We start from the raw sequence: 25,574 nt of genomic DNA on the forward strand, positions 1-25,574 counted from the left end.
GACCTAACAGTAAGGACGGCTACCCCGTGAGGGTAATCCCGTTGGGTCTCGCCATTCCGACACCTGGAAGCGCCCGCGGAGGCCGGGTCTCCTCGGTGTTTTTTAGGTTTTATGACTCCTCTTCACCAAGTGCCAGCTCCGTCCAGCCGCATTCCTCGCCAGTGGCGGGCAGTAGGGAGCAAGAGTGAGGAGGGGGCCGTACAAACGGAAACCAGGTGGGGCCCCCACTCTTGCTGCTCACCCAACCTCCTCTCTTCTGCCACTAGCTTCCTCTCTCTTCCTAACGTGCGTCTTTGCGTGGTCTGCTTCCTCTGCCTGGGACACAACACGCACTTCCCTCCCTCACAGAATATGAACGCTCCCACTCCTATCAATCACTTTCACATTGCTCTGTGCTCTTCTTTGTATAGGACTTCCAACTCCAAATGATCTTCTTTCCGATGCTCCCTTCTGAGAGCAGTCAGGAGGGCTGGTTGAGGGTTGGGAATAGGGTGCCATGTGGCTTTCAGAGCTTGTTTGACCCACCCACTTTCCAGTCAGTCCTGACCTGGAGATCTTTTAAGTCCAATGAAGGAAGGCGGGGGAACCCTGGAGAGAGGGTCTCTGGGGAGTCCCCATTCCTGGTCCAGCCTAGGTTCCCTACTGGAAGCCTGGGCCCAGGGAGCAGGGGATGGAGGCACAACAGGGCCAGTGTATGCAGTTGGCCTCTTTTGGGACATAGTGGACATGGGCACAGCGGGCTTCGGAAAGAGTGCTGGGAGGTTCAGGACAGGGGTGAGGCTGTTACACCTGGACATCCAGAACCTGCCTTCCTGGCACCAGGTCTGTGCCCTACCCCCCAGTGTCTGGTTCTGCAGTTCAAGAAGCTCCTGCCATATTTCCTCTTCCAGAAACCCTCCTAACACAGCAATAGCTGCCCTCTTAGGGTCTGCCCTGACTGGAGCTGCATGAAGGATGAAACTGGCACAGTTGCAGTGGGGCCAGGGGCTGGGTAGTAGTGGTGACAGGTGGTATGGCCAAGAGAACCAGCCTGCACAGAACACCTCCTCATTGAACCCACCTCCTGGGACCCTTTACCACAGAGCCCATGGCTGCCAATGGACCAGAGCCTAGTGGCTACTGGAGGCCCAAGTATTTGTTCCGGGACACCTGACATCACAATGTCCAGCCAATTAGCTGCTGCCAGTGGTGCAGCAGCTAGACCTAAGGTTTGGCACACCTGCTGCCCAACTTTGGCTTAAGCTGCATGAGGGCAGGAAAAGACCTGTGTCAAGTGTCGCTCTTTGCTGTAGCTGTCTGGACACTAGGCCAGCACATACCCACAGGAACCTGGCTAAGGTTGTGTGTATGGGGTTCCTCTTGGGGTGTCCTAAGGGTGTTAGATTAGGAGACTGAGGACCAATCCAAGAGGCTGTGGTGACTTTTAAGATCCATGGGGTGGGGAATACTGCTGGGCCAAGGTGGAGGTCATGACGTGTCACACACCTTCTGAAGGTTGGCTGCCTGCCTCTGGCAAGAAAGACAGCAGCACTGTGTACAATTAACAAAAAGATTTGTATTAGAACATTTACACTCAGGGAAGAAAGAGGTATCTGCATCATCAAATGTGGAATGTTGAAGAAACAGTTAAAATAAATAAAGACTCCGAGCACAGTTGGGGCTGGCTCAGACTGGGACTCATGGGGCCTCTGCACATCAGCTCCAGGCTGCAGAGGCCACCACCTGGCCATACTGGCCTCCTCCCCGACGCAGCACAGCTGTGCCTGGGACAGAGTCTCTCGAGTGCTGGTGCAGCCAGCAAGCTCACTCCCCACTTTCCTCGCTTATCTCTGTGACAATGTCTATCAGGCTCTGGAGCCCGAAGATATAGCCAGCATCCTGGCCCTCGTGTACCACGCTGTCCTCGCCATACAGCCTGCAGGTGGTGTGCGCAAAGTCGATCATGCGCACGTCCACTGAGCTGGCGCCGAGGGGCTTGAAGGCATAGGCTCCAGCAGACTCGTCGGCCGACTCCTCCGACAGGTCCTCCAAGTCCTCGGCATCCGAGTCCAGCGCCACCTCAGGCCGCTCCTTGCCGTCGTAGATGACTAGCAGGGAGCTGGAGTAGAAGCGGTAAGACTCCTGTCGCTCCAGCACCGCTTTGAGCTCAGTGAGCTTCTTAAGGACAGGGCCGAGGAGCTCCCGGCGCAGGTACCGGCCGTTGTGGAAGAACTGGAAGAGTGCCTCCTTGAAGCCTTGCACTGACAGCTTTCGTCCATGGTATTTGTTCATGAACATTAGCTGCCCACTGCCCGCCTGGTACACCTGTGGGACGGAGAGCAGCAGGTCAGGCGCTGACAGCCACCTCAGAGCCTGGACCCTGGGGAGTGGTAGTGATAGGACAGCCTTGGATCAGAAAATCCTTTAACTTGTTGGGTACACCAGTCATAGGAGACACTGTCCTCTCCAATCAGCACCCATCAGGATACAGCCCTCTGACTTGGGTTCTGTCCCCAGCACCCTGGTCAGTGTATGGTGGGTGGAGAGGAACTAACTCTTTCCTTTCTCTTCTTCCTGTCCCTAGACTCTGGACTCAGTCAGCCAGGCCAGCCCCAACGTGCATCACCCAGGCATGCTTTCTGTACTAACCAAAAAGTGCCACATTCAGTCAGATCTGGCATCTTTTGAGAAAACAGGAATTATACCAGGGCAGGGCAGTGGCAACTAATGGACAACCCAGCCAGCCATGCCACGCACCAGCACTCCCTCACCTGCATGCCACACACGCGTACACCAATGACCGCAGAAGTGCTCTGCTGGCATTTGCGGATCTGGTTGGCTGCCTTCTCTTCTGAAGCATCATCACCATGCTGGCGTGTACCCATCTTGAGGTCCAGGACACAAGGGACCTCGTAACGGGAAGTCAGGTTCTCCAGTAAAATAAATTCTGAGTGGTTAAGGAAAATGCCCCTCCAAAGAGGACGTGATGCCAAGTCCACAGAGGGCTCTATCAGTGCTGCCATCTCCCACACAGGGAGCCCAAAACTGACTAGAGAAGGCTAAAAGGCACCTTCAGTTTTTGCCCAAGAACAGCCTGGGTCTGGACTTAACACAGGCCTGGGCTCCCCCAGCCTGAGAGAGAAACACCATTTCCTGAACTCAGCAACATGTGGGACCATGTCTTAATTACAAATAGAACATCAAGTAAGTCCAGTAAATCTTGTAGCCTTAAATATGAACTAGAAACATTAATTAGTACGAATGCATGAAAAGTTCTTTTCAAAATAAATGTATTTCCCAGCTGTGTGCACTGAAAGGTCTAGAAACAATGACCAAAATAGAACAGATGTACCATGTTTCCCCGAAAATAAGACCTAGCCAGACAATCAGCTCTAATTAAAAATTAAGACATGGTCTTGTATTAACTTCTGCTCCAAAAGATGCATGAGACCTGATGGTCCGGCTAGGTCTTATTTTCGGGGAAACAGTATGAGTGCCCCCAGCCAGCCCAGACTACTGCTCCTAGAACAGGGACTGATGAACTGCAGCCCCCTGCTCCTCGTTGTTGTACAGCTTGTAAGCTAGGAATGGATCTTACGTTTTTAAGAAGTCAAAAGATATATATACAGTGGGTGCCAAAAAAAAATGTGTACAAGTGGACACTTTGGTCAACGTTGCTCAAGCACTAGTTTGCCATAATCAGAAGTGTCTGGAAGCAGAAGGTAACCACTTTGAGCACCTCTTGTAAATGCAGAAGTCACACGAGACTTGTAGTCATCTCTTTTTGATATTATTACATTAATAGTTTTTTCCTTTCTTAAAATGTGTATAAATTTTTTCGGCCCCCTCTGTATATGTAAAAAAATACTTCGTGACACATGAAAATTAAATGAAATTAAAATCTGTGACCATAGTTTTATTGGAATACAGCCACACTTATTCATTTATTATCTATGGCTGCTTGCTTTCATGCTACAATGGCAGAGTTGTGACAGAAAGTATGTGGCCTGCAAAGCCTAAAATATTTACTATTTGTCTGTTTACTGAAAAGGTTTGCAATCCCTACTTTAGAGGAATGACTAAATTCACATCTGGAGTGGAAACATAACACAACCCTGGACCATCTTTTCATACCAGAAAGTAAGAGAGGTATCACAGACTATTGTGATTATGTCAAAATGACTCAAGAGCTTATTTTAAAAGGCTCCCAACTGGCCAAACATGAGACAGTATGAGCATCAATAAAGATAACTACAATGGACTAAAACATTCAAATATGTTTAAATTTATGGATTCATGATGCTAAAAAACTCACTGGTCACCTTTGGAGGATGTTAAGAAACCCACTCATTACTCCAAATACATAGTAAATAAAGGAAAAATTTAACCTGCCTTTCCTATATAAACAATACCTCAGGATAAGCACATAGCTGATGAGGAAAGGTTTTTCTTTGCAGAAGGATTCCAGCTAATGAACGAATGACAAAATAAGAAAATCATCTAATAAAAAAATGGATCTAAGGCAATGACAATACAAAAGAGAAAAGACAAAACACTGTGCTTCCCGATGGACAAGTACAAGACCACCTCTGGGAGACTCTTGTCCCTCATCCCACCCAAAATTGAACCTAAATCTGATCAAGACTGTAGATCAAATTATCAACTTAATGGAAACAGAGAAGGCAGAGTAACATGTAAAAGACACCACAGGGATGTAATCAGTAAAATCCAGATGGTGGGAAACTCTAGAAGACCCAGTTTCTTTGGCAAGAAATTTCCAAGAAGAAAAAACAAGGGTATTTAAAAAGACTTAAAACATTTCAACCAAATGTAACATGTGAACCTCATCTGGATCCCCAAAGAAACTATTGATATAAGCATATTTATGAGACAATTAGGAAAAGATGGACACAAACTAGGTATTTCACAGTAAGGAATATTGTCCACTTTTTAAGGAGTAATGGTAATGTTTTAAAATACGCTTATCTTTCAGTGATGCATGCTGAGGTGTACACAGATAGAATGACATGCTGGAGACCTGCCTTCAGAAATAGTTCAGTTGCAGGGTGCTCAGCGTATAGAGACAGTGTTGACACAAGACTGACACGACTGGGTTAACTGCTGAACCTTTGTGACCGGTACTTAAAAGGTTCAACATATTCTATTTTTAATGTTTAAATTTTTGCATAATAAAAACTTAAAAAAAGCATAAATACAACACAACACTCAACTCTGAGGAATTATTCCCCATAATATTAAATAAAAATTAATGATACATAGCTTAATGGGTAAGAAGGGACTAAAAAAAAAAAAAAAAAGACCCTGTGCTTTCTTCCCGTGCCAGTCGGGTGAACCACAGGATTGAAAGGTCAGTCCTCCTCCCCACCACCTGGCTCTTGACAGGTAAGTACTGTCTGGGGACTTCTGCAGGCGTTTGAAACTAGCCCCTTACACTCTAGGCTAAAGCCCCCCTGATGCAAGTTGGTCCCTCCAGGAGAAGCACCATAACCCCCGGGACCTATCAACTCCCTTCCCCACCACCTGTACTCTGAGACCAGCCTTTGGCCCTGAGGGAAGTGATATCATAGAGGGTATCCAGGCGCCATCATGATGAAAAAAATCCAACCCTTTTCTCCAAGCTCCGAGTCTGCCCATTCACCCTCCCCCACCAGAGATGCCCTGTGAACAAAGGATACTGTACTGGTTCCGGTGTTTTGCATTCTCCTTCATTCTCTGTAACTGTTGTTGGTGGCACTTCATGCTCCAAGGGTTATAGTGTTTAAGTTGGGAACTTACGTTCCCCTTTTTCTCTACACTGTAGTACAAGACTTCAGATTTCTTTAGCCACTCAAATTCTTCTTCTAACTTATGGCTACAAAGAGATAAGGAACCAATAAATCACAATGTCTTATCAAAATTCAGAGCCAAAGAAGCACAAAGGAATTTACTGGAGTGATGGAAAGTTTGATACTCGTACCTTGACGTGGTGGTTTCATTGTACACACATCAAACTTAAATGGGTACCTTTTACTGGGTATATATTATACTTCAAGAAAGGTGATTTTTTTTTTTAAAAATTAAGGGGACAGCTCACTATTTTTCTACAGTAAGGAGAACCTACAATGCAAGAAAGCCTCTGCCTCCATTTCCGCCGCATAAGGCAGCCTTCATTGCCCTTTGCTTCTAGGCAGAACCACCCCTGGTGTCTAGTACATCCAGGTTCCCTGACTCTGAATGCTGGAGACTTTGAATTGCTGGAAAATGTGAATTGCAATTCCACAGGAATAAGTCAACCTACTTAGATTACACATACTTCGATTTATATTTTTACAGCTCTGCAGAGCTTTGGGGATGCACAGTGGACCATTTCGTCTACTACCTGAACCAAATGGTTGTCTTGGTCACTGCTATAGCCCTACAATGCAGTACAGGGCCTCGCACAGGTCAGGTGCAGAAGGAAAGAATGACTGAAATTCTTTTACAGCTGCCACTGTAGCTATTTACCCAAAATAACATGATTTAATGCAGAGTCAATTAAAGAGAAGTGGGGCATGCCACGTGGGAAACTGACCACTGAGTGACAAGGCACCTACTAAGTCTATCATGTGACTTAGGTCCAGGGAACTGACTGCTCCCCTCCCAGAGTTCAGGGTTCCCCTTTCAGTTTATACCCACCTCTTCATCTTCTCCTCTTTCCAGTGCTGCCGCACCCAGTCCTTGGGGGTCTTTTCCGTTTCTAGGACATGATGTTTTTTGTTTGTCCACCTTAGGAACTTACTTTTAGGTTCACAGTCTGAACTGTCTACACTGTCCACAGTTCCATGGTCCCCTTTTAATGGATATGCTATTAAACACAAGTTCCTGTCTTCATCTTCTTCAAAGCACACAGATACCACACCTGGAAGAGGGTGAGGAGCAGAGAGGACTTTTAATTCCACAGGAACAGAGAGGACTTTCAATTCCACATGTGTTATAAATAACATGATTGTAACGTTTGTGTTTGTTCTTACCCTGTTCCTTAGTCTCTCTATGTTGCCAGAGGCCCCAAACTCATCTGCAAACCTAACAAATATCAGAACAGCTAGAAAAGATGACACCATACAAGACAAGCGATTAGGGAGCAAACATGGCCGAGTCTTCCTCTCTGATGCACTCAACAAGGCAAGAGCCAAAGAATTACAAGACACATTTTTCCATCATTGAAAATGTTTATTAATTTTTATGTAATTCTTCTAATCCTAAGAGAGACGTAAAAACATTTGCTCTTTATATCTTGTGGGAGTTTTTAATGCCCTAAACAGAAACTCCAATGGCCCTGAGGCTTGCTTTAAAGCAGAGCCTGAACACAGGGGGCAGGGAACAGAGGTTCTGAGGGGTAAGAAGCATCCAAGGGTAAAGGGAGACTGGGCAAGCGGAACAAAATAAAGGAGCAAACAAAACAAACCACACAGCACAATAGACACCCTAGCAAAGGCTTTTTGCAGCACCCCCCACACCAGTGGGCACCCCAAGCCTTTTGTCCTTAAATGTTAACTTTATTGGTCTTTGCAGTCTCATGTCACAAAAGAACAAAATGAACACAAGGCAAATAGGGTTGGGCTGGGAGCATGGACGCGTGGTGGCCTTGAAAGCAGCTCTCCCCCTCCAGTCTCTAGAACCTGCCATGTGTAATTAGTCGGCTGTCAGGTGGCAGCATTTCAGCAGGTGCCGACGAGCGCCTTACAGCCGACTGGCTGAACACCTTTCCTCCCAGGCCTCTCTGGCTGGGGATCACTCAGTTTGCTCAGTCCTTGCTGCCCGCCCGCTGCTGGGGAATGCGTGCTCACAGAGAGACGACACTTGTGAGGTGGTCCCCAGCTCTGGACGCAGAGGAGCCGGGGTGGGGAATTCAGGGGATCACACTTCCCTGTGGCCACGGGGAAAGAACCAGGGGGAAAATGGGGGCAGGGGCGGCCAGCTAACAAGGGGCCTTTGGCTTTGTCCTGGAAAAAACAACAGAGAAGGACCAAGTGAGGGCCCCCAACTCCCCCACCCCCACCACAACACACATGCATATTGAGAATACAGAGAGGCGCCCAGTACATTCTGTGTTCAAAAAGCATGTTTAAATAGTCCCAGAAGAACCTAAAGTGTTCAAGAGTCTTTTGTATAACTAGGCAATGCAAAACTTAAATTATTTTCCTTATTGGATTCTTCCTTGATCTACAAAGGATCCAGCCTCCCCAGGAAAGATCACACCACGCTGGTGGCTGCTGCTATCCCCCAAAATGCATTCTAAAAAGGAAGAAAGAGTCACCATATGTGAATCAAAGGGTTGCTGTTAACGTTGCAGTTTTGGGGACATTCCGTAATAGCAATGGGCTTCAGCTAATCAGCACAGGCCTCCCACTCCTGCATTCCATCTGACTCAACCCTGCTCCCAGAGCCTACCTAATCACCAGGGCTTCTGGTTTCCTGGAGGACAAAAAGCAGGCGTCAAGTATTCTGCGTCAAATCCTCCCAAAGTCTTCCCCCACTGTGCCCCCATGGGGGCTATGGGTTACTGTGATCAAGAGACACCTGAACATAAAACACAACTACACTTCCACCAAAAATAAACTCAAAACAAATCCACAAAAGAGAATTGAGCAATCTTACCAGGGCTTGAAAACTGAGGGTGTGAGGTGCTGGGCTGAGAGCCAAGAGGAGGAGGGAAGAAGAGGGAAAACACAGAATGAGGGGGTGGGGGCCCCGGGGATGGCTGCCATGGAAGGCTGCGACGCCTCGCATGTCCTCGCCAGGCAACGCCTACAGCAGCTGGGGGCTCACCTTTGTATTGGGGAGTGAATTTGCGCATCTCAGCTGGGAGAGTCTCGTAGAACTGGTGCTCCCTCGGGACCAGGGGCTTGCACAGTGTCGTCTCGTTGAAGCGGAGCACACAGGAGTGCCCCCCAACCTGGTGGACAAAGGGCTCCAGCAGGACGCCCATGGTGCGGGGCTCCACGTCCATGGCCCTGAAAGCTGGGCTCATCCTCCAGGCGCAGGCGGCAGGGAGAGGGGGAGGCGGCGGGATCCAGCGGCCAGCGAGTCCTCTGCCGTCTGTCTATCCGTGGGTCCGTCTGTCTGGCTTCGGCTCCTCGGTTGCGCGGGCTAGGAAGCTCTGCCGGAAGCAAACAGTGACAGGAGTTGGAAGCCTCCTGGGAACCAACCGCCTCAGAGCGGTAGCCCTGCTCCTTCAGCTCCTTCAGCAGAGACAAACAGACTGAGCTCACTCGGGGCCCCGCCTACATGGCCCATTCTGGCCCCGCCTCCTCCCGCAGAAAAACAGCCGGAGCTCTCGCGGGGGCGGGGCCGGATGCCCACAGGCGAGGACTGGCTCCAGGTGCATCTGCACAGCCCGTGCCTTAGAAAGCCACAGCTGCCCGCAAAACGCGAAGCCACGCCCAAGTAGTCACAATTTCCAACCTAATACTCGGATTAAATCTGACCATTTCTAAGTAAAATCGTTAAACTTAATATGATGAATGCCCAAATCTCTGTTAATTTTATGTGTGCGTGTATATATATATATACATATATATATATATATATATATGTATATATATATATTTTAATGAACTTTATTTTTTAGTTTTACATTCACAGCAAAATGAGGAAGACAGAGATTTCCCACATAACTCCCTGCCCCTACACATGCACAACCTCCTCCATTATCAATAGCCCCCAGTGCAGTACATTTGTTACAATGATGAAGACCCTACACTATCATAGTTTGCATTAGGATTCACTCTTAGCCGTTATGTTTTTATAAAATATATTTAAAGGGAAAACCTGTTTACACACCATCAAGATTTACTTCCCCAGGGTGTCCACACACACCATCCCTGCCCCAGGCCGAGGACAAGCCCCATTAACCGTATTAGCCGTGGAGCTTGGGCCTAGCTTTAATGATTAACGTCTGTATCTAAAAACAACTGATCAAGGGTGGCTAACTCCCTTTAAAATGATACACAGTGTTCTAGGTCACCAACTATTTTTATCAGTTCTATCCTGATCGCCAAAAGCTGGGGCACACCTTTAAACTAAAGCTGTACTCCCGGGGCAATCGCCACGCTCATCCACTCTGAGGTCCAGGGCCTTACACCAAACTTCCCATTCCCAAACACACTGGATCTCAGCAAAACACGCCTCTATGGTCTGTTACCTGTTTCTATAACTTACAGATTACAGAGTCACTGCCAGCATTACATACAGGGCTTGGACTACACTACACTATCTATATAGGGTTTCTTACTGGGAACTCTTCTGGTTCTCTTGACTCCAACCGAGATGGTGGTGGTGAGAAAGGCCTGCTGGATATGTGCCCACAGTCCTCTAAGGTGGGTAAAGCACCTATTATGTGCTAGGCTCATTACAGGAGCGCACCTCATTTGGTCCTTATGATACTTTCTAAGAGGTAGACACTACTCTCCCTGTTGTAAACAATGAAGCTGATTCGGGGAGGTGAAGAAACTAATCCAGGGCAAGAGACAATAAGCCACCGCTCCCAAATAAACCTCCCTCTGCTGGATGCTGCCACACAGCTGCCGCTAGGGCCCAGGGTCTCTGGCTCTTCTGCCTTAGTATAGCACTCCTATGTGCATGGGACATTTAGCTTGTTCTGTCAGAGTGCTTTCACCATGTATTACAGTTCCCATTTATAAAATAGTCATGTGCCACTTGACAATGGGGGTACATTCTGAGAAATGCGTGTTTAGGCGATTTTGTCACTGTGCAAACAGCATAGTATGTACTTACACAAACCTAGATGGCACAGCCTATTACATACTTAGGCTATAGGATATATTCCCTATTGCTCCTAGGCTACAAGCCTGTACAGCAAGCATGTTACTGTACAAAACAATACAAGACTAAATCAAGCACAAGAGAAACTGATGCAATCAAGAGAAGCAGTAAACATGAGATATGAGGCTGCTGCTGGCCTGACATGGCATACTGTTTTACAGCAAACCTGTTGTTTTTAGTAAGTAGAAAGAGGACACTCGAAAATAATGATAAAAAGTATAGTACAGTAAATATATAAACTGTACACTAGAGAGCTGTTTCTATTTATAAAATTGTGACATAGTCATTATCATTATCAAGTACTATGTACTGTACATAATTATATGTGCTACACTTTTATATGACTGGCGGTGCAGGTTTGTTTCCACCATAATCACCACAAACATGTAATGTGTTGTGTACATTAATGCAGCTACAAGGTCACTAGGCAATGGGAAATTTTCAGCTCCCTTTTAATCTTATGGGACCACCATCATTTATGTGGTCTGTTGATTGAAATGTCATTATGCAGCATATGACGGTGGGCCTCTTTTTTTTTTTTTTTAAAGATTTTATTGGGGAACGGGAACAGTGTGTACTTCCAGGACTTTTTTTCCAAGTCAACTTGTTGTCCTTTCAATCTTAGTTGTGGAGGGTGCCATTCAGCTTCAAGTTGTTGTCCTTTCAGTCTTAGTTGTGGAGGGCGCAGCTCAGCTCCAGGTCCAGTTGCCGTTGCTAGTTGCAGGGGGCACAGCCCACCATCCCTTGTGGGACAGTTGAAACGGCAACGTTGTGGTTGAGAGGACATGCTCCATCCAACTGAGCCATCCGGGAGCTCAGCGGCAGCTCAGCTCCAGGTGCCGTGTTCAATCTTAGTTGCAGGGGGTGGAGTCCACCATCCCTTGCAGGACTTGAGGAACTGAACTGGCAACCTTGTGGTTGAGAGCCCACTGGCCTATGTGGGAATCCAACCGGCAGCCTTCGGAGTTAGGAGCACCGAGCTCTAACCGCCTGAGCCACCGGGCCTACCTGGTGGGCCTCTTTTAAAGAGTTTTAAGCTGTTGTTAATTTCTTCCTTTCACAGAGAACTGACTGTGGGCCCCAAATGGACTCAAGGACCAAGAATCAATGAGTTTCCCTATATACAAAGAGCAGAAAACCAAAGGTCCTGATTTCTCACCTGGCACTATCCTGTCACCAGCAGAGAGGCCCTCAGGAGGGCATATGCAGAGAAGAGTCCCAGGACACAACACAGGCAATCAGTTCTAAGAATGTGTACATTCCAACAATTCCAGACTCGCTCCAGAAGGTGGAGCTCTGAGATGCTTGGCTACACAAGCCTCTTCTCTAGGTCTATAGAGACCAGTTCATACTAGTCTATTGAAAAGACCTCTTTAGTAAGAGCAACACCCAAGAGCTTGACTCATGGGTGGCCAGGCACGAACCAGAAACCATAATTATTAAACTGTGAAAGCACAAGACATTCATGGGCCAGGCTTTAGAAACACAATCTTAACATTTTATAAATATAAAACTGCTTTTGTTATTAGAGTAATGCTAACAATGATACAAAATCCCTTTCTAATTCTGTTCAAGATTCCTCAAATGTATTCAATTAAGTAGGAAAATCTCTCTCCAGGCATCTTACCCATCCCCACTTCCAATGACAAATGTAAAACATAACCCAGTCCTTCATGGCAGCTCTCTAGAGTACAGTTCGTGGGTGTGGCTGGAGCCTGAAAGGCCCAGTTAGGGTCCCCACCTCCTCCTCCCAGGTCCCCAGTGTGTTCAGTAGCTGCTGGGTATGATGTGGCACCTTGCCACTCTCCCCTAGCACCCAACTCTGGCAGTCCACAGGGCACTGCTCCCCACAGAAGAATTATCTTGGGTAGAGAGGCAAGAAAAATACGGCTCATTCTCGCTTGAGCCAAGTCTGATGACAGAGGAAACTCCCAAATGTGAGGCGGAATTAGGGAGACAACAGATTATCTTATAGTGAGATAGAGCCAGATTCTAGTCCCAAATTCTGCCAATCAATTACTTGGAGAAAGTCTCCAATTCCCTGACTCCCTTTAAGTTTTACATTTTATAGAACTGTTTTCTGGTTTGTAAAATGGAAAGGAGAGGCCTGGAGGAGGCAGTGCTAATAAGTAAGTGGTAACCAGTAGTTTGTTTTAATCAAAAAGGAAAAACCAGGGGCCGGCCCGGTGGCTCAGGCAGTTAGAGCTTCATGCTCCCAACTCCGAAGGCTGCCGGTTTGATTCCCACATGGGCCAGTGGGCTCTCAACTACAAAGTTGCCAGTTCAATTCCTCGAGTCCCACAAAGGATGGTGGGTAGCACCCCCTGCAACTAAGATTGAACACGGCACCTTGAGTTGAGCTGCCGTTGAGCTCCCGGATGACTCGGTTGGAGCGCATCCTCTCAACCACAAGGTTGCCTGTTCGATTCCCACAAGGGATGGTGGGCTGCGCCCCCTGCAACTAAAAAATGGCAACTGGACCTGGAGCTGAGCTGCGCCCTCCACAACTAAGACTGAGAGGACAACAACTTGAAGCTCAACGGCGTGCCCCTCCACAACTAAGATTGAAAGGACAACAACTTGACTTGAAAAAAAAGGCCTGGAAGTACACACTGTTCCCCAATAGTACCCCTTCCCCAATAAAAAGAAAAAAAAAAGGAAAAACCAGTAAATATCAATTTACTACACATAGTGAGTTGAGTCCTTTTTGTGATTATTTTATTTCAATTATGTTCCATCTCTCAATTTGAACATAAGTGTGGCTTCACTGTAAAACATAGTTCTTAAGGCGGCCAGATTGCTCAGCTTGTACAATGTGGTTGCTGGTTCAATTCCCACCTGGGATGATGGGCTGCATCCCCTGCAACCAAGATTGAAAACGGCGACTGGACTTGGAGTTGAGCTGCGCCCTCCACAACTAGACTGAAGGACAACGACTTGGAGCTGATGGGCCCTGGAAAAACAAACTGCTCCCCAATATTCCCCAATAAAAAATTAAAACAACAACAACAATTAAACATATTTCCCATGTTTGGGATTGCAGATAAAGAAGTAGGGCTTCTGTTCTCTCCTTACAACTCCTATCCCTGTGGGAAAAAGAAGCATCAACTTCCTCTCTAGTAGCCTCCAAAGAAAAGCACCCAAAGCAGCTGCTCCGTTTCTCCTGCTACTCTCTCTCTGTTCCACATGCAGTTTGAGCAGCGGGATCTTTTCATGGTTTTTAAACATCTGAGGTCTAAGGCCCGGTTTCCCAGGAATCCTGGAGTAGTTCTAGTTACTGTGAAGTCCATGCTATGGATGGACCCTGCACCTAGGGAGATAGGGAATAACCATAAAACACTGGCTTCAGATTTTATATTAGCTTTCTATATTGCCTCACACATTTGTCCATGAAACTGAACAGGTAAGGAACAGAGAGAACATGATTCATCCTAGGCTAGGACATAGCTTTCCCCCACAGCCATTCCCCTAAATTTATCAAACTGGTTTAAGGATCTGCTGGAAACAATACCTTAATATTCTTACCTTTTAAAATACTACAAATAAAGCAGCTATGACTCATGAACGCCCCTGGGCCCTTAGCTCACACATCTTGAATTTAGTTAATGAGGCTACGAAATGGGATCTGCTGGGGCCACTTACTCTGCCTCGAGAAAAAGCCCAGGTTGGGGTAGTCACAGGGGCTGATGGTGGGAGGTACACAGCCTGATGGTGGAAGAACAAGCCTCACCGCTGTGCACCCCCTCTCCGCGAGCCCTAGAACCACCGCCCGGCATCTGCACACTTCCACCCCCCGTGACTCTCCCACCAGCTCAGGCCCCGGATCTCTCAAACACCGTTGGGAGAAATAACAAAAAGATACAACCTCTTTGGAAACCAGTTTGATAGTTTCTTATAAAGTTAAACATATACTTATTATATGACCCAGCAATCTTCCTCATAGGTATTTACCTAAGAGAAATAAAAACAAATGTCCACACAAAGACTTGTACATGAATGTTCATAGCTGCATTACTCACAATAGCCAAAAGGTGGAAACAGCCCAAACGTCCATTAAATGGATGAATGAATAAACAAATTGGGGTATATCTGTATAGTAGCATATTATTCAGCAAAAGGAATGTATCGATACATGCAACAACAAAGGTTAATGACAAAAGCATTATGTTAAGTGAAAAAAGTCAGTCACAAAAGACTATATATACTGTATGATTTCACATATATGAAATTCTAGAAAAAGCAAAACTAAGTACAAGAAAGCAAATAAGCAGTCGCCAGGGGGCAAAAAGGAGGGGAATAGGATTGACTGCAAAGGTGCCCAAGAGAGCTTTTAGGGTTCTCTTGAACCCCTAAATGAAATGTTCTATGCTGTGACTGGGACAGTGATTATAAACTTGTCAAAGCTCATCGAATTATAGACTTAAAATTGATGAATCTTATTGTATACAAATTATATTCAATAAAAGGATTAAATTTTTACTTACACATTTTAGAATGTACAAAAATTTCATAATTATATATACTCAGAAAAGACTGTACTTAAAAAGACCACCACAGCTGTGTAACAGTGTCTACATGCAAATGCACTGGCTGAATTTACTTTCCCATCCTTTCCAACTGGGCTCATTTGCCTCACACTGAGCATCTTGAGTCACCAGTACCAAGGTCAGCCTGAGTCACCATCCCGGTCAAAGCAAGGGCTTCTTTCTTTCTGTGAAAGTACCCCCTGACAGCTATGTTTTCCCTCATAAATCCATGAAATCCACTGCTAACCCTAAAGCCATCTGCTCACTTGGAATAATTTTTATCAGGGTATTAATACTAGCAGACTTCTACCAGTTGCATGGTTATTTTCTTCAATTCTTGTAAAGCCAAAGCAAAAGCATCCTTTACACACTAACAAGCAGAATGGAAGCATAAAGGTTCAACAGGCCTTTCTGTACAACACCAATCCAAAGATAAGAAAAATCAACATCAAATCTGCTCCAATATGGCTTCCTAGCTATTTCTCCAACATGCCGGCATACACCCACCTCAGGGCCTTTATACTTGCCACTCCCTCTGCTTGTACCCCCATTGGCTCACTCTTAACCTCCTCCAGCTCTTCATGCAAATGTCACCTGTTTAACGAGGTCTTTCTCATCCACCCCACCTGAAAGAGCCACACCTCCCCACCCCCACTCCCTTATACAACCCCGCTTGCTTTTCTCCTTAGCACTTACCACCATCTAACATACCGTATATTTCTCATTTGTCTTGTGTATTTCCCATCTCACCCACCCAGCCTCCACCACAAAACAGTCCCTAAAGTCAGAGACCAGGCGCCCTACAGCATATGCCTCAAATCACTCCTGCACCATGAACACCTGCTGCACACAGGTCAAGAGAACTCAAAGGCACCCTCTGCGATTATCCAAACAACCGGTGCAGGTTTGGATAATCACAGTGGGTGCCTATGAGTTCTCTGGACCTGTGTGCAGCAGGTGTTCATGGTGCAGGAGTGATGTGAGGCATATGCTGTAGGGTGTACAATCATAGGTGAGTACAATTATGAAAACGAGGCATGTCACACACCTTACAAAATGCATTCTGAGCACAGACTGGTACTTATTTTGTATTTATAATCTCCCACCTTATCAAGGCTGCATTAACTGGGGAGTAAAAATGAAGGACCCGCACCTGAAGACTCATCTGAGACCTGCTGGTGTGGAAACATTTCATGTAAACAAAGCCTAAGCTCTTAATGTAATGACAAGCAATCTCCTGGAACAGTGTCTATTACAGAAACTCAGACAAGAAAAGAATATTCACTGAAGAATAAACTTTAAAAACGTAGCTCTTGGGGCAGCCGAATGGCTCAGTTGGTTAGAACGCGGGCTCTGAACAACAGGGTTGCCGGATGGATTCCCACACGGGCCAGTGACCTGTTGCCAGTTCAATTCCCACTTGGGATGGTGGGCTGCACCCCCTGCAACTAAGAGTGAAAACAGCGACTGGACTTGGAGCTGAGCTGCGCCCTCCACAACTAGATTGAAGGACAGCTTGACTTGGAGCTGAAAGTCCTGCAAGGGATGGTGGGCAGCGCCCCATGCAACTAAGATTGAACACGGCACCTTGAGCTGAGCTGCCTCCCAGATGGCTCAGTTGGTTGGAGCGCGTCCTCTCAACCACAAGGTTGCTGGTTCGACTCCCGCAAGGGATGGTGGGCTGCGCCCCCTGCAACTAGCAACCGCAACTGGACCTGGAGCGGAGCTGCGCCCTCCACAACTAAGACTGAAAGGACAACTTGAAGCTGAACCGCACCCTCAACAACTAAAATTGAAAGGACAACAACTTGACTTGGAAAAAAGTCCTGGAAGTACACACTGTTCCCCAATAAAGTCCTTCCCCAATAAAATTTAAAAAGAAAAAAAGGTTAAAACTGTAAATTTTACGTTGTATATAGTTCACCATACACACAAAAAAACTAAACACAAAAGCAGCATCTATTCCCAGGGGTCACGGCTGCCCATCCACTTCCAAGGCCCTATAGTCAGTGCACAGAAAACCTCCAATGCCTTAAAGTCTTACAGCTCGTGTGTGAAAGAAACTTGATAACAAGTTTCCCAGATCTGACAACTATCCTAAAAATTTACATGACATATGATGACTTGTTTGCATCCCAAAGACCCAAGGTTTTCGGGTTGCTAAATTATCACTGAAAGGTAAGTACCCCATATTTTGCAGGCAAAGCAAAGGAAGGCTATGGTTTGGTGCTCAGTACATGCTGCAGGTTTCTGCAGCGATGCTGGTGGGTCTGCCATCCAGCTTTAGATGCAGTATCTCAGTAAGTCAATACAGAAGGAAAATCATCCTCTCCATGACCAGGACTTCCAGGAAGGTTGGGCAACAAATGAGGCACAATCCCTGCTGACAAAATGAATATACAAAAAGGAGTTTTAGCAAAATAAAGCCAGGAAGAGAAAAGCTGTCAACATTTGCCTTGTGGGAGGCACCAAGGATCATGGCTGACCAGAATGACCCATCTGAGTATATGGCATCAAACTATCATCAACCTCAGGAAAACTCCCACCACGGCTCCGTAAAAATCAAGTCCTGGCGGGACATCTCTTATCTCCCTCCACGTCCATAATAGGAGAGTGTACGATGGACTATTAGGATACTATAAAAAGTTTGCTTATCAATTTTATGTTTTAAACAATATCAGACAATGCTTATGATATGCTCTTTAAGTGAAAGAAGCAAGACACAAAATTTATAATCTACATTGTGTGAACTATGTCCAAAGATTTAGGAGAAAAAGACTGGCAAAAAGTACCAGATATGCCACTGAACTGTACACTTTAAAATGCAGGCGTTAGAGCTCCATGCTCCTAACTCTGAAGGCTGCCGGTTGGATTCCCACATGGGCCAGTGGGCTCTCAATCACAAGGTTGCCAGTTCAATTCCTCGAGTCCCGCAAGGGCAACTCTCCATTTTCAGTCTCCTCCTCCTTGGTACAGCCTACGACTCACACCACCTTGTAGGTAACATACACAACAGGAACACACAGAAGTGACCCTCTCAGACTATGGGCGAAATTGCTCTGAGGTCTCAATATATAGGGGACATTACTACTTTGGTTCTCTCACTGCCAACAATGAACAATCCCTTAGCTTCAGGCAAGATTATATGCTCCTGGCCTGTGGTCAGTGTTTACCCTGTTCAGCTCTCAGCCAGTTCCCAAATGAGATGACACATGAACTCATCCTCTTAAACAAAGGGTGCCCAAAATGTTTCAGTCCTCATGGGCAAGCACAGAATCCAGACAGCCCTTAACCTGCCAAGGCCAGCACTGACCCCTAGAGTGCTTCACCTGCTGGTGGAGGGACCAACGTGTGCCCTGCATTGCACTAAATCCTGTGCCCAGGGGGCACAATTTCCTCTGTGTCCTCACAACACCTCACTCAGGTAAACACTCCCCTCAAAGGCCTACGAAGCATCCCAGGCTCAAAACATCAATCAGGCAGCTTTCATCACCCAACCACTTTAAATACAGTCGTGTTCTCCAACTAGCCAGGAAAAGAACAAGATACGAGAGCGAGAAAATTCCTGACATTGCACAAGTCAAGCATTATGTTTAACACAGGACCATTTGCCAATCATCCTCTAGGAGTCTGCGATTTCTTTCCAAAATAAGGCATAGCAAAATTTAAGAAAACTTTGGGGAAAGCAAGTTCAGCTGCACCCATAGTGCTGAAGCAAATCACACACTGATCCCTTCAGTATCACCTGGCTTCTGAGGACAGTGACTTCAGCCAATCAAGAGCACATCTGAGGACTGGGAGGGAAGGTCAATAGGGCACTTCCCCTTTGTGCCATCTTACCACTCTGTTCGCTCTCTTTGGAGCTATACAAGGAGCCTATGGTACTTTCAAAGTAAAAACATTCTTTGAGAGAGAGAGAAATCATTCCTGGGAGAGAGGCAGCCTGCCCCTTCCTATCCCAGCCCTCACCTGGCCCAGATCTGCTGGAAACACCCATTAGTTTTTGGGGGCCCAGAGTGTCAGCTGCTAACTGGCACTCCTGCAAGGTCCACCCTTCCAAATGCCCAAGGACTCTGCATCCTGGGCTTATAGTCCTGCCCTTGTCTCCAGAGCAGGTGCAGCAATACCAATCAACTTGTAAAGTTCTCAGGCATGCAACACTGGGAAGGTGGATATTTTATCCATGAAGTCAGAGACAGCTAGGAAAATAGTGTGTTGTGGTGGACACACATATGAGGGGAAGGTCAAGCACTCAAGAAGGAACACATAGCTGGGAGCAGTGACACTGAAGCTTGAGTGAAACTCACCTGAAAACAGATTTAGGAATTACCTACAAAGGAGACAGAAGGTGCCCCAAGACTAATGTACAAAGAAAGAAGAGCCCTGGGGGCCGGCCCAGTGGCTTAGGCAGTTAGAGCTCCATGCTCCTAACTCCGAAGGCTGCCGGTTCGATTCCCACATGGGCCAGTGGGCTCTCAATCACAAGGTTGCCAGTTCAATTCCTCGAGTCCCGCAAGGGATGGTGGGCAGCGCCCCCTGCAACTAAGATTGAACACGGCACCTTGAGCTGAGCTGGCACTGAGCTCCCGGATGGCTCAGTTGGTTGGAGCGCAGGCTCTCAACCACAAGGTTGCCAGTTCAACTCCCGCAAGGGATGGTGGGCTGCGCCCCCTGCAACTAGCAACGGCAACTGGACCTGGAGCTGAGCTGCACCCTCCACAACTAAGACTGAAACAGGACAACAACTTGAAGCTGAACAGCACCCTCCACAACTAAGACTGAAAGGACAACAACTTAACTTGGAAAAAAGTCCTGGAAGTACACACTGTTCCCCAATAAAAGTCCTGTTCCCCTTCCCCAGTAAAATCTTACAAAAAAAGAAGAGCCCTGGGTCAAAGACCCTGAAACTGGGAACTGCCCATGAGTAGAGGGGGCGATGTCACCGAGAGAGGACGTCAATAAAGAGACATTATCTCCTGGAGGCCAAAGGAGACTCTCCGTCCAGTTCCACACAGAAAATCTAGGGCTCATACCCTTTAAACCATATGACACAGAGGGAGGGGGAGCATCATGTACTGTGTGGCTCTTTGGGTCCCTGACAGCCCTCAGAGTTCAGTTTGGGGCTCATTTTTGAATAAGCCTTAGCAGTTCCTTCACTGAAAAGATATACAGGAATGACCCGTCAAACCCCAGCCATCAGAGTCAAAAGGTCTCAAGCACCAAAGCCAGAAGATGGAAACTCTACAGGACAGTTGCTTCAACAGATAAATTATAAAAACAGAGTGAGCATATATAAATTTAAGAAACAAAAGAGTCACTTAATCAAATGTAACGTGTAGACTTTATTTAGATCCCAATTTGAACAAACCAACTGTAAAAAAATAATGAGATAATTGGGAACATTTGAACATGACTTTTTTCTTTTTTAAATTAAGGAATTATCATTGTTTTTCACGCAGAATGATGTTACAGATACGGTGGGTAGCCCCTTGTCTCTCAGAGACACTCAATGAAACATTTATGGACGAAATACATTTGGGGTATGAGCTTCCTAAAAAATTCAGCATTGTTTTTAAGTGGGTGGGGGAAGGCAGAGTGTAAATGAAACAAGACTGGCTAGGAGTTGATAACTGTGGAATCTGGTGATGGGTGACAGACCCAAACCAACTGTGCATCATCTTCGAAGACTGTCTTTTCCTTCAAACTCTGAGGTGGCCTCTAAACTAAATTTTTGGTGAAAAGGACCATTCCTTGCCATTGGAACATACTGCAAAATGCTAGTACTATTTGTCACTCTTCTTACTCGGTATGCAAATATGAAGAAATACAATTTATTTAAAAAACAAAAACACGCTTTAAAATATAATCACATGAAGGTAATCGTCTGCTTACTTTCTATTATACAAAAATATATTCAATTTGTTTAAGGTGATTATCTAGGTAAAATAACTTCACTTAAAGGGAAAATTCTTCCCCAGTGCATCCTTGTTATGAGCCAAACAATGGAAAATTTTCACCTCAGCAAGCTGGCCTCAGAGAGGCTCAGGCTCATCCCAGTTGCCTGGATACCAGTGCATCTCCAGTGCGCGGAGAAGGCTCTGGTACCTTTCTGCAAGGCAAACTGGATAAGGTTCATCATCAGCCTTGTTCCTTCCCCACACATTCCACTGCTCTGACAGATACAGGGCTGGTGTACAGGTATACAGTGCACTGGTCTGTCACCTTCAAAGCCTTCAAGCAGACAAGAAGTCTATTACATTTGCTAAACTGGTTTTTACAATCGTATCAACTATAATCCCTGTTCTCATCCACTTCGATTTCTAACAAATCCTGTGAATTCTATTCTAAACTCACAAAGCAGGTAAACCAACTGGAGTAACAGTTAACAGTTCAAATGACTTTTTCTCCAAAGACAGTTACTAAGCGATCAACTGGCCTATTATGTCAAATATGATAAAGTATTCATTTTCCCTGGTTTCTAATTATGACAGTGGCTAAAGTTAGAATAACACCACCCCCCTGAAACTTCTCTTCAAATACTTAACAGCAGGTTACAGCAGTGCAATTATACAAACTCCACAGCAGCAACCAATGTAAATAAGCATCTTAGTTCACTTAAAATGTTACCCTGCTAAAAATGCAAATATTTTAACTACTAGAATTCATCAAAATTACTGTCATCATAGTGCTTTATAAAAACTATCATAAAACTGGTTATCTGCAACATTTCTGGTACCACTTTTCAAAAGCTCAGTACTTTTTCTAAAAATTACTCTTCCAGATGACTTTTATTCTTGCTCAATGCACATTTTGCTATCAAAATGTCTCATTCCAAGCAGTAACTAGTTCTATTTCCCCTGGCATTTAAGAGCACTAGATTTTACTGGCTTCTACATTTTATTTCCACAACATCTGGATTCATTTCTCTGCTAGTGCAGCTTTTTCATAAACGGGAATACACTTGTGAAACGAAAACATCATCAGGATGCAAAAAACAAAAGCAGTCTGTAATCAAATGTGAAAGAAATGAAAGCTCCACCCCTAGTGAAGTTATCACTATAAAGAAGGCGTCCTCTGATCCATTTTAAGACTTCTGGATAATAAGGTTAGGTGTGCAATCTCCCCACCAGACACCGACCAGCTGATACCAGCTGACGGACCCAACCGCCATTCAACACTCAAAATGGCTGCACATCTGCCGGCCCCAGGTAACAGTACCTGAGGCGTTGGGTTGGCTCTTTCACCCAAACACTCAAGGAGAACCACCGGCTCAATGACCCGGGAGATCGTGGACGTCAATGTCCTAGGGAGACGACGACCCGGGGGAACCTTTCCTCCCCAAAGACCCGAGACTTCCTCAACGACCGGGGTATATTCTGCATCCCCCCAATATCCAGGAGACCCCTTTCAATGGCCGGGGAAGATTCTGCCCCTCAAAAACAGGACAGATCTTCTCTCCCAACAACCTGAAGAAAAACGTTTCTCTCAATGACCTGGGGAAATCTGGCCCCACAAAGACCCTGGAAGACCTCCCCTGCCCGCCATACCAGCGGGAGCCCCTCCCCAAATAACCTACGGATACCTCTAATAACCAGAGACCTCGCCCCACAAAAGCCCGGAGCAACCATCCCTTAAAGCTCCGGGAGCGGCGGAGCAGCAGGCACCGTAAGGCTGGCTTTACCTGCGGCCTCAGTCTTGTCCCGCGGCGCTTCCGTCCTATTGTTTCTCTCCCATCAAGATGGCGTCGGCCGCATCGGGCCCCGCCCCCCCGCGCCTCGCTCCCGGCGACCCTCGCTATTGGCTCACACCGGGAGCCCCGCCCGCGGATTGGGCAGACTGAAAAGTGCTGTTGCTAGGGCGCTGGAATTCTCTGCGGCAGCTTCCGGGAGGGGCGGGGTACGGGGCGGGGCCAGAGAGCGGGGCGGAGCCTTGTCTGCCTCCCCAGGGAGGGTGGCCAATGAGGTCAGGTGAGTGATGGGTGGACTGACGGCTTCGGGCTGATGGCTGCAATGTGAGATGCCTGGGGGATGGATGGATCAACTGAGCGTACCATTTTCCCCCGAGTCTGAGGTGTTTCCCAGGATGTGGGACTTCCAGTGCTAACGTTGAGACAGTTGGCAGCCAACTGGGAATCTGGTCACCCTAGCAGATGGATGTGGATGGATGGAAAGATGGACTAAAGAGTGGCTGTAGATGGTGGATGAAGGAGTGTATATATGTACAGGTGGACCGATGACTGGATGAAGATGCGTGGACAAATGACTAAATACAGAAGGGTGGCCAGAGGAATGGTTGCAGTTTTTGTGACTGGTGGATGACCCAATGCCTGACCCAAATCCCACCAAGCTCTACACTGCAGGGCTTGTCTGGGGTTCATTTGTCCTGGGCCCTGTGTTGGCCAGTAGGGCTCCCACGTGAATGAATGTCAGTGTTGCTGGGAAAGGCAGGTGCTGAGAATGGGCAGGGCCTCCTACCTAATCTCTGCTCTTTCTGTGAAGGAGGTAAGTGTTGCAGCCCTTTGTGCTGTAGGTTCCCAGAGGTGTGAATTCAAGCATATGCTTGAATTCAACAAGTATTTGAATTCAAAACTTCATTCAACAAGTATTTATTGAGTACTTATGCTCTGTGCTGGAAATACAGCTGTTAACAAAAGCAGTTAAAAAAAGAAAAAAAGCCAGCCCTTATGGGGGCGGAGAGCAAAGACTTCCTGTGACCAGCTGATCTCTCCTCTCTTGGAAGCACCTTCCCTGTGTGGCTTTCAGGGTTCCTTGCCCTCTTAGTGTCCTCTGATCTTACTGGTTCCTCCTCTTTGCCTCTTCTCTTTCCATCTACACTATTTCCCTCATAATCTCATCCAGGTTCATGGCTTCAAATTCCACGTGAATTACTCCCAAAGGTGTATGTCCAATCCAGAGCCTTCCTGAATGCCAAACTCAATGTCCAGCTGTGGGCTAGGCATCTGCACTTTGACTTCCACTTGGCATATCTAACTCAACTTGTGCCACTCTAGTTCTGGTTCATCCCTCAAACCCACCTCCCACAGCTCAAGTGATAGCAGCTTAGTCCTTCCTGTTGCTCAGGCTAAACGCCTCGGAGTACCTCTTGACTACTTACATTCAATGCCCCAGGAAACCTGTTGCTTCCTTTGCATCATCTACCCAGAATGAGACCAGGTCCATGGCCTCCACCCAGTCCAAGCCACCACCATCTGTCCTCAGGGCAATGTCACAGCCACTTCCCAGTCTCCTGCTGCTGCCTTTGCCATCTTCAGTCTGTTCTCTACCCACCAGCCTGTGAATGCATAAAGCCTAACCCCTCATGCCCTGCTCAGAATCCTGCAGTAGCAGCTCCCAAAGAAAAACCAGGGCTGGCATGGGCCCCATGATTCCTCATCATCTCTCTGACTACATCTCCTCTGTTCACCTCCAGCCCCACAGCTCAGCCTCCCAGAGTTACTCGCATGTCATACCCATGCACTCTCCTGGCTCAAGGAATGGGCTTCTGTTGTTCTCCATACCTGGAATGCACTTTCCACAGATTTCCACAGGACTGCACCCAATGCCTTCAGAGCCCCTGCACCTTCAGACTGCAACCTGCACCTTTCGGCTCCCAGCACTCAGGATTTCCTAGATCCCCTTACTCTGCTCCACTGTTTTCCCCATAGCTGTTACCACCTCCTCACTCATTTATGTAGGTATTTATTATCCTCATACAGCATTGCCTGGCTTCCTCCACTAGAACAAGAGCTCTGTGAGGTGGAAATCTTTGTATTGTTCGTGGATGTATCGTAAGTACCTCAAACACCAAGTAAGTTCCAGAAATACCTGCTGACTGACTGAATAAAATGAATGCCATGTGGTGTTAAGTGATAAGTGTATAGAAAATAATTAAAATGGGGCAGCAGGAGGTTGGGCAGGAGGAGAGTGCCCCAGATCAAGGCCCAAAAGGCCCTCCACCCAGCATGACTGCTAGGAGGCCCAGCCCATCTCCTGCTCCTGTTCCCCACCTGTGACTTCAGGACCTGCAGTAGGTGCTGTAAACACAGAAAAAAAAGCCTAACAGGCACCAGTCATTCAGGCCCTCACAGACAGGGACTGTCCCACTTCCTCTGCCCACCCAATGTCCCACTTCAGTGCTCCCTTGTATAGGGTGGAGGCTGGATAGGGCAGGGTCTTCCTGGGCAGCCCCAGCATTAATTCACTCTTCCATTCATTCCATAAGTGCTTACCAAGGGCTGACCTGGCC

At 46.8% G+C, this 25,574-nt stretch overlaps 1 protein-coding gene across 1 annotated transcript; it reads right to left on the bottom strand.

Moving 5' to 3' along the window:
• Positions 1 to 1,535: 1,535 nt before the first annotated feature.
• IP6K2 (inositol hexakisphosphate kinase 2) lies at positions 1,536 to 23,106 on the bottom strand. The gene is made up of 6 exons (XM_081071949.1): positions 23,011 to 23,106; positions 8,788 to 9,118; positions 6,655 to 6,877; positions 5,676 to 5,851; positions 2,751 to 2,926; positions 1,536 to 2,304 (listed from the first exon to the last, which is right to left on the bottom strand). Exons 2-6 carry the CDS (start codon positions 8,987 to 8,989, stop codon positions 1,804 to 1,806), a joined length of 1,278 nt encoding a protein of 425 aa, XP_080928075.1. The 5' UTR covers positions 8,990 to 9,118; positions 23,011 to 23,106; the 3' UTR covers positions 1,536 to 1,803.
• Between the last annotated feature and the right edge of the window lie 2,468 nt (positions 23,107 to 25,574).

This window comes from Rhinolophus hipposideros, assembly GCF_964194185.1.
Source record: "Rhinolophus hipposideros genome assembly, chromosome: 14".
In the NCBI taxonomy this organism is placed as follows: domain Eukaryota; kingdom Metazoa; phylum Chordata; class Mammalia; order Chiroptera; family Rhinolophidae; genus Rhinolophus; species Rhinolophus hipposideros.